The following is a 12,647-nucleotide window of genomic DNA, read 5'->3' as shown; positions in this document are numbered from 1 at the left end:
TAGGTCCTCGCCGAGGGTCGGCCGCCAGACTGAGGCTTACCTCCGAGGGATCGCAGAAATCACCTCAGGAATTCTCAACTGGGGGAGGGACCCAATGGGTGTCACTGCAGGAGCGCGGTGCTCGTCTGTAGAGGTAAGATTTCTTATTTTGGTGTTCTTTGGTAAATTACTAACGCTGTGCGAGCGTGCATAGAGTCCCTAACTGCTATGGAGACGGAAAATACTGAAGAGCTGCACTTCCTGCAGGGGTATATGTACTAGGGCTGATGTCAGATTGAAATCTGATCCATCTCCAACTGCTATCAGGAGTACACTATACCCATTGGTCCTGAGTCCATCTGCTACACGCTAGGAAATATAAATTGCTGAGCATTATTATTATTATTAGCATGGAGAAAACTGGCAGTCACAGAAACATTTTATTCACTTTATTAACATTCAATAATGGAGTATTTAAACCAAATCCATAAAATTAGAAGCAGAATAGTACAGGCATCTGCTTAGATAAAAGTTGCCTCTTCCCAACGATATAAAATGTCACAGCTATGTATTTAATATTTCATAAAAATGATGTAGTTGTATAATGACTGACATACATTTCTTATAACTCACCTGTGTAACGGAAGGTGAAAGCGGCTGTGGGGACAAAAGTGGTGGAAGAGGTTTGGCCCATTTAAGTACTTCTAGTAGTTTGTCATCAAGGTGGTCATCTTCCTGATCAGAATCACTTGAGTTATTTGGCGAGTCTCTCTTAACAAGCATATCCATGGTCATAGCCTCGTAGAAAAACATTATCACCATTGCAATCTTCTGCATCACCTTCAAAGTTCTTGCTCCTCATGATGGGATCACCTCCTTGAGGCTCACTGTTCTTTTTCCTCTGAAGTGCTGTTGCGGAGCTCTGCACCTCACAAAGTTCTAATAGACTATTGTGACTTGGAGCCACTATGCAAGCATCAGACTTCCTGGGTTTGCTCTGTTTTTTGGACACTTTGTCTGTATAATGAAGGAAAACCTCCAAAATTAGCAACTGCAAATTTTTACATTTCGGAAACTAGTGGACTGGGGGGGAGGGGCGGCAGGGTTATACTGTTTCCCTTCACTCTCGAGTGAACAAAATGGGTACAGGGTATTAGCAGACAACTTCCTAAATAAATAATGCAAACTTTGTGGCAAGCTATATATATATATATATATATATATGTGAAAAGAAAACAGTTTTGGCCATTATAAAAGGTACTCGAAAAGATATTTGAAATATTTAACTGGCTCTGTCTTCTCAGGTTATCCCTTTTATGATATAATCCGTTACAATTATGGCTTAAAAACACACAGATATTTTTATTATTAGTTGCCATAATATAAATGTCCATGACAATATACAGCATATAAAGTAACATAAAATGAACAATTTATATTTAAGAAATATTTTAAAAAATCAAATTTAACAATTATAAAAATACAAACAAGACACACATGTTGCTCTAAGCAAGGATAATGAAACTCTTAGATCTGACTGAGAATTTTAGAAAAAAGAACCAAGAACCAAAATCTAAGAGCAATTTAAAAATGTATTTATCCCCAGATCTGTTTTGCCACTACTTGTTACAAAATACTTGAGGGAGCTATAGTGCTAGGGCTTATTAAACTCTTGAATGGTAAATCAAATAGCCAAATTATGACGGAAGTAAAGTACTGTATAGCTCTTAATTGTCTAAAAAGCAGAGCTTCCCACACTTTTATATAAAGCAACCCCATTTTAGCATCTGAAAATTCACATGGACCCCAGAAGATAACCAAAACAAATTAGCAGAGGTCCGTTACCCCTCAATTACTTCACTTTCACCTGTACTCCAGCTGCTCCTCCTCACTCATCCTCTAAGAGAGCAGGTGCTTTGTTTGCAGAGGATAATCTCCTCCCCTCCAGTGGACTCTTTCTTAACCTCCACCTCTCTAGCTAATCCCATCCATTTTCTCACCTCCCCAGCCCATTCCCTGGTTCATGCCCTTCAGCTGATCCTCTCATAACCTCCAAAAGATCTTGTCATCCCTTCTCTCTCTCAACCTATCCCCCACTCACACCTCACTCATCTTCCATCCCCTCTCAACTCTCAGGCTCACCTCCTCCCCTTCATCTCTTCTCTCTCCCCACAGAATCTCTTACATCCTCCAGTTGATCTTTTGTCATTCCCCCTCTCTCACCCTCCATGCCAATTCCTCCCCAGCTGATCCAAACCTCAAACCCCTCCTGAATCTGATCCGTTCCTTTAAATAACCCCCTCCTCCAAAACACCAAGCCAGGATCAGTAGCACCATTTTCTTTTGGACCCAACACCAAATGTGGATGACAGCTAGTGAAAAGAGGACATACTGATGAAGGGGGCAACATTTTTTTTTTTGGGGGGGGGAAGGGGTTAATTAAGTGAAGGATAAGGAGAAAGAAGAAGTAGCAATCTTCACTGGCCATACATGCTGAGCTATCCCTTTCCCTCTTGGTTTTACCCAAGTCCAGTGAGTGGCAAGTAGGAGAAACATTAGTCATGGAAGTCAGCATTGGGCTTGTGAATTAGTACTAGCTGACAGACCCGGCAGTGGCCCCGATCCCTCCTCATGCAGGGCTTCCTGTTACAACAGAAATTCATTCAAGAGCTGGGCAACTGCAGGGCCCATGAACGCGTGTTGCCTCACAGACCCCACGATGACTTCCATAGTAATGCTGCTGTAGCATGTGAAGAGCACTATTGTTCGAGGCATTTGTGACCCCAGTTGAAGGTTTTGTGACCCCATTTGGGGTCCCGACCCATGGTTTACGAAGACCTGGTCTAAATCTTCAGTGAGAAGTGCACTTTCTTAAACTGATTTATCTGACAATTTCTTGACTTTGTCTCCTCTTAGAGGTGGAAATGCTATCAAAACAGATGAACGATTTATTATGGAAACCAGCTTCCAGCAGAAAGGTTTTTGCTGCTTCAATAAAGTTATTCCCTAAAATGGCCTATGCTATACAGGTTCATACGACAAAATGCTTAATTATGAAAAATGTGATTTTTATCTCTAAGTATCACATTTTTTGCTTCTTTATCCGGCCAAATGTTATTCATATTGTTTGTGATCCAGAGCAAAGTAAAAAGATTTGTAAAATCTACAAGGATGATACATGTTTACAAGAGAATTAGCATATGTTTCTACTTTATTGGACAAGGTATTGTGATCAACACCACACACTTTTTTATGTTTGCTGTGTGTAGACATTTGGAATGTATCCCTGTATAGAAGTTTTAGGTAAGATTAATCCTCCTCTCACCACTTAAATTGATGGCCTCTCTTTTTCAAGACATATTTACTGTGGTTATTTGATTTTGCTCATATGGTTATGATCTACATTTTGATTCTAAAGATAAGTGATTTGCTATATTTGTAAATATGTAAGCTTTAAAAATAAAAAAAAATTAAATTTAAAAATATGCCACAATAGTTTTATTATAGTAGGAATGCAGTATTTATTTATTTGTTTATTTATAACTTTTCTATACCGACATTCAAATGAATATCACATCGGTTCACATCAACTGGGGAGCCCAAAAAACTAGTAGGGAGAAAGGAAGGATAAAGTTTACAATTAACAGGGAATTTAAGGAACGGGTGTGAGAATGCGGAACAGTCTAAGGGACCAAGTGAAGTACTAGCAGGAAGGATACAGGAAACAAACAACTTTGTTGAGATAAACAACTATAGTACATAATATATTTACAAAAACTGTATGACAGTTAAGGCACTAGCTGTTGCGGCAAAATTGTAGAGACAATGTTATAATATTGTGGTTTACCAGTGATGGTATAGGACAGTTAGGTCGTGAAGGGTTAATAAGATTAGGTTATGGGAACTGGGGACTGAGGCTCGGATGGGATTAATTGAATGCTTGTTTGAATAACCAGGTTTTAACTTTTTTTTTTAAAGGGTTTGGACAGTGCTCCAAGCGTAGGTCTGGTGGCATCGAGGTCCATAATGTAGGACCTGCGATGGAGAGCGCACATTCTCGGGTGGAAGTTAGCTGGGTAGATTTGTGTGAGGGGGCAAGTAAGAGTTTCTAGGTAGGCGGATCTGGTAGGCCTGTTAGGGATATGAAACTGGAGAGAGTTCATTAAGCCAGTGAATCTCATTATTGTGTAGGGTTTTGTGGAGGATAGTTAGGCTTTTATGAAAGATTCTAGCTGGGATGGGTAGCCAGTGGAGGTCCTCTGAGGATTGGAGTTGATATGGTCAAATCCACGGGAGTTAGTAAGAATTCTAGCTGCTGCATTTTGCAGCATCTGCAGAGGTCTGATGGTGGACACGGGCAATCCTAGAAAAAGGGTATTGCAGTAGTCGATTTTAGCAAATAGTGTAGTTTGGAGGACAGGTTCGGACAGTCGTTATGGTTTGTAAAAGGGGTCTTAATTTTTTCAGGATGTCTAATTTGTAAAAGCAGTCTCTTGTAATGTTGGTTATGTGTTTTTGGAGATTGAGGTGGTCATCCAAGGTGACCTCAAGGTCTCTGACATGTTGTGAGAAGGGGTGAGTCGGAAGCGGGGAAGTGGGAGGGTGGCGGGCAGGAGAAATGTAGAGTAGTTCAGTTTTCGAGGAATTAAGGGCGAGGTTAAGGTTGGTGAGAAGGCTATTGATTGAGGATAGGCAATTATCCCATAATTTAAGGGCATTTGTCACAGAATCGGTGATAGGAAGAAGTATCTGGACATCGTCCGCATATACATAGTGAGTAAGTCCAAGATCTGCAAGTAACTGGCATAGGGGAAGTACGTAAATATTGAAGAGGGTAGGGGAGAGGGAGAAGCCTTGAGGAACACCATGTGATAACTTGACTGGGTTAGATTCATGATTGCCTATTTTGACTTTGTAGAAGCGGTTGTCTAAGAAGGAGGACAACCAGTTCAGGGCTGAGCCCGCGATACCGATATCTGAGAGGCGATTGATAAGGAGATTATGGTTGACTGTATCAAAGGCCACAGAGATGTCCAGCAGGGCCAGGGTGTAAGATTGGCCTTTATCTAATCCTTTGAGAATGTATCGGTAAGAGATATTAGCAGGGTTTTCAGTATTGAAGAATTTTCGAAAGCGAATTGAGAGGTGGAAAATAACAAGTATGTGGACATCGAGTTGTTTCTATGAGTTGTGCGTTAACTACCCTTTCCATGAGTTTTGCTATGAATGAGAGGTTGGATATCGGTCGGTAGTTGGCCGGGACTGCAGGGTCCAGGTTAGGTTTCTTTAGAATGGGTTTGAGGGTGGCTTGTTTCAGATCATCTGGGACCTTACCTAGGGTGAGGGATCGGTTAATAATTTCGGAGATAGGATTGGCTATGGCGTCTGGAATAGCAAGGAGTGATTTTGTAAGGATGGAATCTTCGGGGTGGAGGGAGGGTTTCATTTTCTTTAGGAGGCTAGTTATCTCTGCGGCAGAGGTGAGTTCGAATGAGATGAGGGTGTTACTGGAAGATTTTTGGGTGGTAAGGGGGAGGAGGGGGGTTGTGGGAAATTTCGAGATAATATTGGTGATTTTGGAGTGAAAATAGTTAGCTAAATCCATACACTTGTTTTTGGCATCTGTATCTGAGAAAGGCGGAGGTGTAGAATTTGTGAAGGAGGATACATACTTAAAAAGGGCTTTGGCATCGTATTGGTAGTTGTGGATTTTCTGAGCGTAGTAGTCTCTTTTTGTTTTCAGAATGGAGGTTCTGTAGGTATGGAGGGTGTGTTTGTAGGAAGCCTGGAGAGCCGGGGAGGGGTTCTTACGCCATTTCTTTTCCTTGGCCCGTAATTGGAGTTTAAGGGCTTTACGTTCCGGGGTAAACCAAGGCTTTTTTGGGTTTGAAGGTGTTATTTCTTTGGTGATAATGGGGAAATTTTCCTCAGCGATTAGTTTGGTGATGTTCTTCCATGAGCTGTATGCAGTGTTCTCGTTAGTGAGATCTAGATTCTGTAGGTTCTTTGAGAGGGCTAGGGACAGGTCCTCTAGGGAACAAAGCTTCCTATATTGTATAGTCTTGTTTTGTATATTGTTTGAGGATAACAATTTGTTTGTAGAGAGGGTCGTTTTTATGAGTGCATGATCGGACCATGGTACAGGGGTGCAGATGGGAGGTGAAGTTGTGAGAAGGAGAGTGTTTGTGAAAATCAGGTCAAGGGTGTGACCAGCTTTGTGAGTAGGATTGGAGACAATTTGGGTGAAGCCCATGGCTGACACAGATGTTAGGAAGGCCTCGCATGATGGTGGTAAGGGGATGCAGTCGACATGAAGATTGAAATCTCCCATGATGATGGCGGGGATGTCTATGTCTATCCGATCTGCAATGAATTCGATGAGTGGTGATGTGTTAGCATTGAGGAGGCCAAGGGGGTTGTAGACAAGGCAAATTTGAAGCTGTGGAGATTTGAGGAGGCCGACTTCGAATTTATGTGCTATGTTGACTTCCTGAGGGATTAACTTTAATTCTTTTTTTGTGGCTAATAGGAAGCCGCCTCCTCTTTTTTTGGGTCTGGGGATGGAATGTATATCATAAATGTTGGAGGGGAGTTGATTCAAGAGTACCATATCTGTCGGAGTAAGCCATGTTTCTGTGATAGCACAGATGTCGGGCTGGGAATCTTGGAGTAGGTCGCTCAGGATTGGGAATTTTTTTTGCTAATGATTGTGAGTTGAAGAGGAGAATGGATAGCGTGGTGAGGCAGAGGAGTTGTGGTAGTGGAGTGATCAAGATGGGGACCAGAGATCTGAGGGATGAAGGGGGGGTAGGTGTGAAAATTTGGTTACGGACCAGTGGCCGAGTGTTGAGAATGGAATAGGGTAGTAAAGACATGTTGAGGGGAGGGTAGTGAGTAGTTCGAGTGTTGGGTGGTATGGCTGGAAAATAAAACAGGAGGTAGAAAGGGGTGGATGGGGGAGGTTAGGAGGGGTGCAAGAAAGGAACGTGTGCGTATAGAAAGATTACACCGAAGGAGCCTAAGTTCTAGGGGATAGCGGGATACAGGGTGGACCGCAGGGGGGAATGTAGGGAAAGGAGGTAAGGAGGTAACCTAGTTGGGTAGCAATAAGGGGCTGCACTAAAGGGCACACAAAGGGGCAGGCCCCTTTGTCGCGCGACGCCGGGAAGCTGCAGTCAATTTCAATGCCCCGGGAGTCGCCACTTGGTGATGTCACTAGGGCGCCTGGGGCAGGATTGGCTGCAGCGCTGTGATCAGCGACCAGGATCGATGTATGGGAGCAGCAAGGCCCGGTGAGACGTCCGGATCGGAGCACGGTCCAGCGAGAGGCAAGAGCAAAGCAAGTTCAAAGCAAGTATGACAATAGAAACATGATGGCAGAAAAAGACTGCATGGCCCATCCAGTCTATCCCTCTGTCCAATTCATTTAGCATTATAATTCTCATCTCTTCCTTAGAGATCCCCTGCATTTATACCATGCTTTTTTGAATTCAGATACTGTTTTGTCTCAGTAGTCGCTAAATATGTGCCTACGGTCAGCAGTTGCCACTTAGCTGTATAAGTCCCTTCTTCGGCTAAAAGTTACATGCACAAAATTAGGCATCTTCTGGACAGATCGGGGGTGGAGAGAATTAGCTGTATAACTGATATTTGGATTTAGCATATAAGTATACAAGTAAATTTAGACGTGCCATAGAGCAGGTCTAAACTTAGCAGAGTAGACTTATCCAGCAAAGTGTGCATACATAAGCATATATTCAGCAGCTTCGCAGGATCACTGAACATACATCACAACTTAGCAGGATAATTTCTAACTGGCTGTTATTTACACGGCCAGCTTTGAATATCTAGCCCTTTCAGTTTAGTTAGCTCTTCACAAATACACTATTCTGATACCTCACTTCCAATCTTATTTGTGTTTGTTTTATGTGTTTTTGCTCCAGGCCCTTCCACAGTAAACAATGAACAGAAATATTTGTTAAGCAATTTTGCTTTTTCCTCCTCATCCTCTACATATTCCTCCTTTTCACCTTTGAGTCTCACACTGCCACTTTTGCACTTCCTTGTCACTGACAAATCTAAGAAGAGTCTTGTCCCCCCATTTTACCATATTTGTTATTTTTTATTCTGTCTGAATTTTCACATTCTTTACTACTTTCTCAGCTTCTCTTACCTTTTCCAGATATTGTTGCCCTTCTTCCTCTTTCTGCAATCTCTTGTAGTTTATGAATACTAACATTTTCTCCCTTTTCAGCTACTTCTTTGGAAAACCATAACTGTCTCTTTCCTCTTCCCTTTATTTACGTTGCTAACAAAATGATTAGCTGCCTTTATATCTTTATATCCTTCATTTCTTTATATCTTTTGCCTTTATATCTTTATATCCTTCATTGGCTTCCCATTAAATCTAGGATCACCTTCAAAGCATTAATGATGATACACAAGGACATTCATGGCATCACCTATCTTAAACTAAGCACTCAACTCAGTCTTCATTCATCAGACAGACCAATTAGAAACGCATACAAAGGATCATTATATGCCCCTCCGGTCAAATCCACACTAAGAAAGCGTGCTATTTCGACAGCAGGGCCCACCCTCTGGAACTCTCTGCCACCTGAGCTTCGACAAGAACCTTGCCATCAAACATTTAAGAAACACCTCAAAACATGGCTTTTCAGACAAGCCTTCCCAGAATCCCAAGACCATTCTGACACAGGTTAAAGGACATAACAGGACATAATTGGGTTCTAGGATCTCCACTTCCACAACTATTTTAGTCTGTTCCTCTCTTTTCTTCCTGACTTACAGCCCTTACCTTCTTGTCCCCCTTCCCTCTTATCTCTTGTCCCCTCCTCACCTCTTATCTCTACCCATTGCCCTGACCCTCTCTCCACACCCTGTGCCATCTGTTACTCTAAAGTAACCCGAACTATTCTATGTAAGTGCTAAAGTTAAGGTTTACTATTAATGATTTAAATGTTCTAATGTGCCAATGTTCCTTAAAGTCCCCTATTCGTTCTATTCGAAGCATTCTTATGTGTTCATATTTATATATTCTACTAGACGTTATGTTCTAATGTTACGCCCTAGCCGCGATTGCTCTGTTATTTTATCTTACTCTTTTGACGCTATGTTTTAATGTAGCGCCTTAGACGCGATTGTTCTGTTGTATTGTAAACAGACATGATTTGTAAATCCTACAAGAATGTCGGTATATAAGAATTCAAAATAAATAAATATCTCCTTTTCAAGATTCATATAATTTCTAGTTTAAAATATATTTGGATTATGCATACCTTCACTGATGAACTTGATCTGCTTTGTCTCTGGTGTTCTTGAATGACTATGAATGGAAACTGCTGAAAAAGATGAAATGCAATTAAATAAATACTCCCACAGCATCTTAGTACATTTAGTACATCTGTTTGTCCAACTTACCCAGGAAGTGATTGTCATCTTTGTTCCTCTTTCCCTCTGTTGCAGAGTCAATACACCCCCAGAGTTCTTCCAGCAGTTGTTTTATTTTTCCTGTCGTGAAGAGTAAAAATTAAAGAAGAGAGAAAACCTTGTCTACTTAGAGATGCTGATTGATTAGCAGTCTTGGACTCCTGCACTGTACAGAAGTTCCCCCTTCTTGCTAACAGATGGGAGAAGACTCCTCAGAAGCACATATGTAGCTTCCATTTACTTTAAAAAAAATGTGTAGCCCGTGCTGTTTTCAATTCTAGTCAAGTAACATTTTCATATGTAAGCAAAGCCAATGAGCTACAATATTTATTTATTTATTTTATTTAATATCTTTTATATACCGACGAACGTTGGGAACATCTCATCGGTTTACAGGGAACAGAACTTAGCAACAGGCTTTACATTTGTCACATGATTATAATAGGAACAGTAGAAATAACAATAATAACAAAAACAATAACATACGAATAATATGGAAGTTATACAAGTAATAATTAACTAAGTGGGATACATGATAGTGGTTAGTCAGAAGAGGGGCAGGGAGATTCTGCTAGATATGATTGATATCAACATTTGTAGGAGGTATAAATTTGTATATACAATGGTTGTCGGGGAATATATACATACATACATATCAGAAAATACATATCAGAAATGTTTATAACATGAAATACAGATATATGAAAGCTTGTTGGTGCAAGCCAGAATTTAGAGAATTTTCAAATAGCTCAGGTAGCTGACAAATTATATGGGTAGCTTTAACATATGCATGCTACACAAATTTCAAAGAGAAACCCTATGTTTCTCTTTGAAAATCAGCACATTCAAAATATACAAGCTAAATGCATTTATAGACTTTGTACTTGCCATTTCTATGGGTAGTTTGGTTTGAAGAGGATGGAGCAAAATAGTGTATGTGAAAATTGAGTGTATGTTCACCGTATTCCTCATTGACATAAAAGGAACAGCTCTTTTCTGCTGCTAAAAATACTCTAAACAACCCATACCTTCTTGCAGTACTCTCAAAGGGGCTATTTTCGGTCAAGCCATTCTACCCTGGTAAAGCAAGTTGCTTAATTGTAACAGCTGTTCTCCAAGAAAAGAATAAATAGCTACACATAAATAATGATTTCTGGACACTGCATGCATCAATGGCCATGAGTATTGGAAGGCCACTTACACCGCATGCATTGAAGGCTGCTTCAATGGCTCGGATACCGAATGAGTCTATGTGTGCCACTTCGACTGTCTACGCAGATTGCTTCAGGGCATTTTTCGAGCACATCAAGTTGGAGTGTGTCGAGTGCGCCAGTGAGCCATGCATAGAGCGTTTCAATATAGGGTGCATTGGTGTGGCAACCACTTTGATGCATCGTGTATCGGGAAAGTCGTGTGTCAGTCTGTGGCTGCTATGATGCATGCTAAATCAATGGATCCTTCTTTGGCACTGACTGCTTTGATATGGTATGCATCAGGGAAGTCTTTAGGGAAGACTGCAACCACCGCTTCGGCGTAGTCGAGTCATGCAGTTTCTTCCTATGCATTTCCTCCCCATTGAATCCCAAGAGAAGCTGGACTGCCAAAAGAGAACTGGTCCAACTCAGTTTAGAGGAGGACCTGCAGGAGACAGACTTACTCAGATCCCCGGTCTAACGGAGGCTCTCAGTCTTTGCAGCCCTGTAACGTTGTGCCCATCGTGACATGCTTCCACAGTTGGAGCAATTCGGCTGTTCATGATTCAGGCTGAGACACTGGTGTCCGGTGGTGAGGGACAATTTGACCACACTCACAGGCCTTGAATCACAACTTCATATTATGACTAATATGCAGATGTTTAAAAAGGCTTTCAAGATGTTTATGTTTGCTTTTTTCTCTTGTCACTAGTGTCGTCTGATTATATTTGATGCCTCACTGATAATGCTTGTTCATGTTTTTCTGAAACTTTCCCACATGAGGAGGGTAATGAGATTTTTTTTTTTTTAAATAATTCTGAGCAGATTCAAACAGAAAAAAAATTACTAAAGAAACTTAAGAAAATAAACGAGATAAAAAAACCTCTAAAAATATCATTGGCAGCTGAGAGCATGCAAAACGTCCTCTCACTTTGGTGGAAGAAAAACTGAGGAGAGTTGTGTGGAGTGGCTGCTTGGGAATTCTGCACAGGCTCAGAAAGATGTCTGGTCTTTCTGAACTCTGAGAACATGCTCTGTCTCAGCACCATCCAATGAAGTCACCCACTTCACTCTACTTGTCTATGGAGAAAAGTCTGAGATACATCCCTAGTTACAGGAATTCTCTGTGAGCACAGTCAGTTTCCCTTGTTTAGGAGGGGATTTAAGGTGCCTAGGGAAATCATGACGACTTTTTCTTTCATATGATATTTGTTCAAGGCCTTTAGGTTTAAAATGGGACAGAACACCCCAGTTTTCCTGGGTACTAGGAAATAGTTGAAAAATCCACACCCTGTGATGGTACAGGCTTGATCACTCTAAGGAGGAGGAGAATGCCAGAAATAGCATTTTCTGATGAGAAGCGATACAAAACAATATCTTTGGAGTATGGTTTACTGGGATTCTCAGCTGTCTGAAGTAATGCAGTGAATAGATTACATAAGACTTTAATCCTCCCATCCAACAGGAAAATTCCACTGGCCCCAATATACCGGCTATAGATACTGGATCTAATATACCGGCTATAGATACTGGATCTAATATACCGGCTATAGATACTGGATCTAATCAAAACCCTGTGCCTATTTTTCACTGAGTTGCCAAGTAGAGCTCAAAAGCCAAGGCCTGGGGTTCTTATGCTGAAAGGGACGCGAGGACAGAAGAAACATTTCCTTTCCTGACAAAAAACATCTTGACAGTCCAGCCCAATTCCTCCCTTGTGGTGGAGGGTGGATAAGAAGTGGCCACACGCTGAAGTAGGGCTTCAGACCTGCCACTGACATCAGATGAATCTGTGCCATTTTAAAATGGCCAGAACTGAAGACCGGAGCAATCAAGAAAGGTAAATGAGGTGGGTCCTATAGAGGGGGAGAGCTTGAAGCGTGGTGTCAGGTAAGTGGCTGGGTTAGCGAGTGGATAGGAGTGAGGGATATTTTCGTGTTCTGTTCCCGGGTAGAATCCCTGAGGGAGGTTTGCTTCATGGGTCCCAGGCTGGATCAGAAAGTCTCCAATTTTTAAAAGTTAAAA

At 41.4% G+C, this 12,647-nt stretch overlaps 1 protein-coding gene across 5 annotated transcripts in view; it reads right to left on the bottom strand.

Annotated features, from left to right (window-relative positions):
• The window catches only part of ICE1 (interactor of little elongation complex ELL subunit 1), a 205,402-nt gene that overhangs the window by 88,176 nt on the left and 104,579 nt on the right, over nucleotides 1–12,647 (bottom strand). For 2 of the 5 annotated variants that reach the window (XM_029589992.1, XM_029589994.1), the window contains exons 11-13: nucleotides 9,421–9,510; nucleotides 9,279–9,341; nucleotides 613–996 (exon numbers count right to left, since the gene is read on the bottom strand). In XM_029589992.1, the coding sequence (XP_029445852.1) occupies nucleotides 752–996; nucleotides 9,279–9,341; nucleotides 9,421–9,510 (398 nt within the window). In that variant the 3' untranslated portion in view covers nucleotides 613–751. Of the gene's footprint in view, nucleotides 1–612; nucleotides 997–9,278; nucleotides 9,342–9,420; nucleotides 9,511–12,647 lie in introns of those variants that run through there. The other 3 variants (XM_029589993.1, XM_029589995.1, XM_029589996.1) reach the window with 3 other exon arrangements.

The sequence above is a fragment of the Rhinatrema bivittatum genome, chromosome 2, assembly GCF_901001135.1.
Source record: "Rhinatrema bivittatum chromosome 2, aRhiBiv1.1, whole genome shotgun sequence".
Classification (NCBI taxonomy): Eukaryota; Metazoa; Chordata; class Amphibia; order Gymnophiona; family Rhinatrematidae; genus Rhinatrema; species Rhinatrema bivittatum.
The sequence above is the reverse complement of the archived record's forward strand: the minus strand, read 5'-3'. Positions and strand labels throughout refer to the sequence as shown.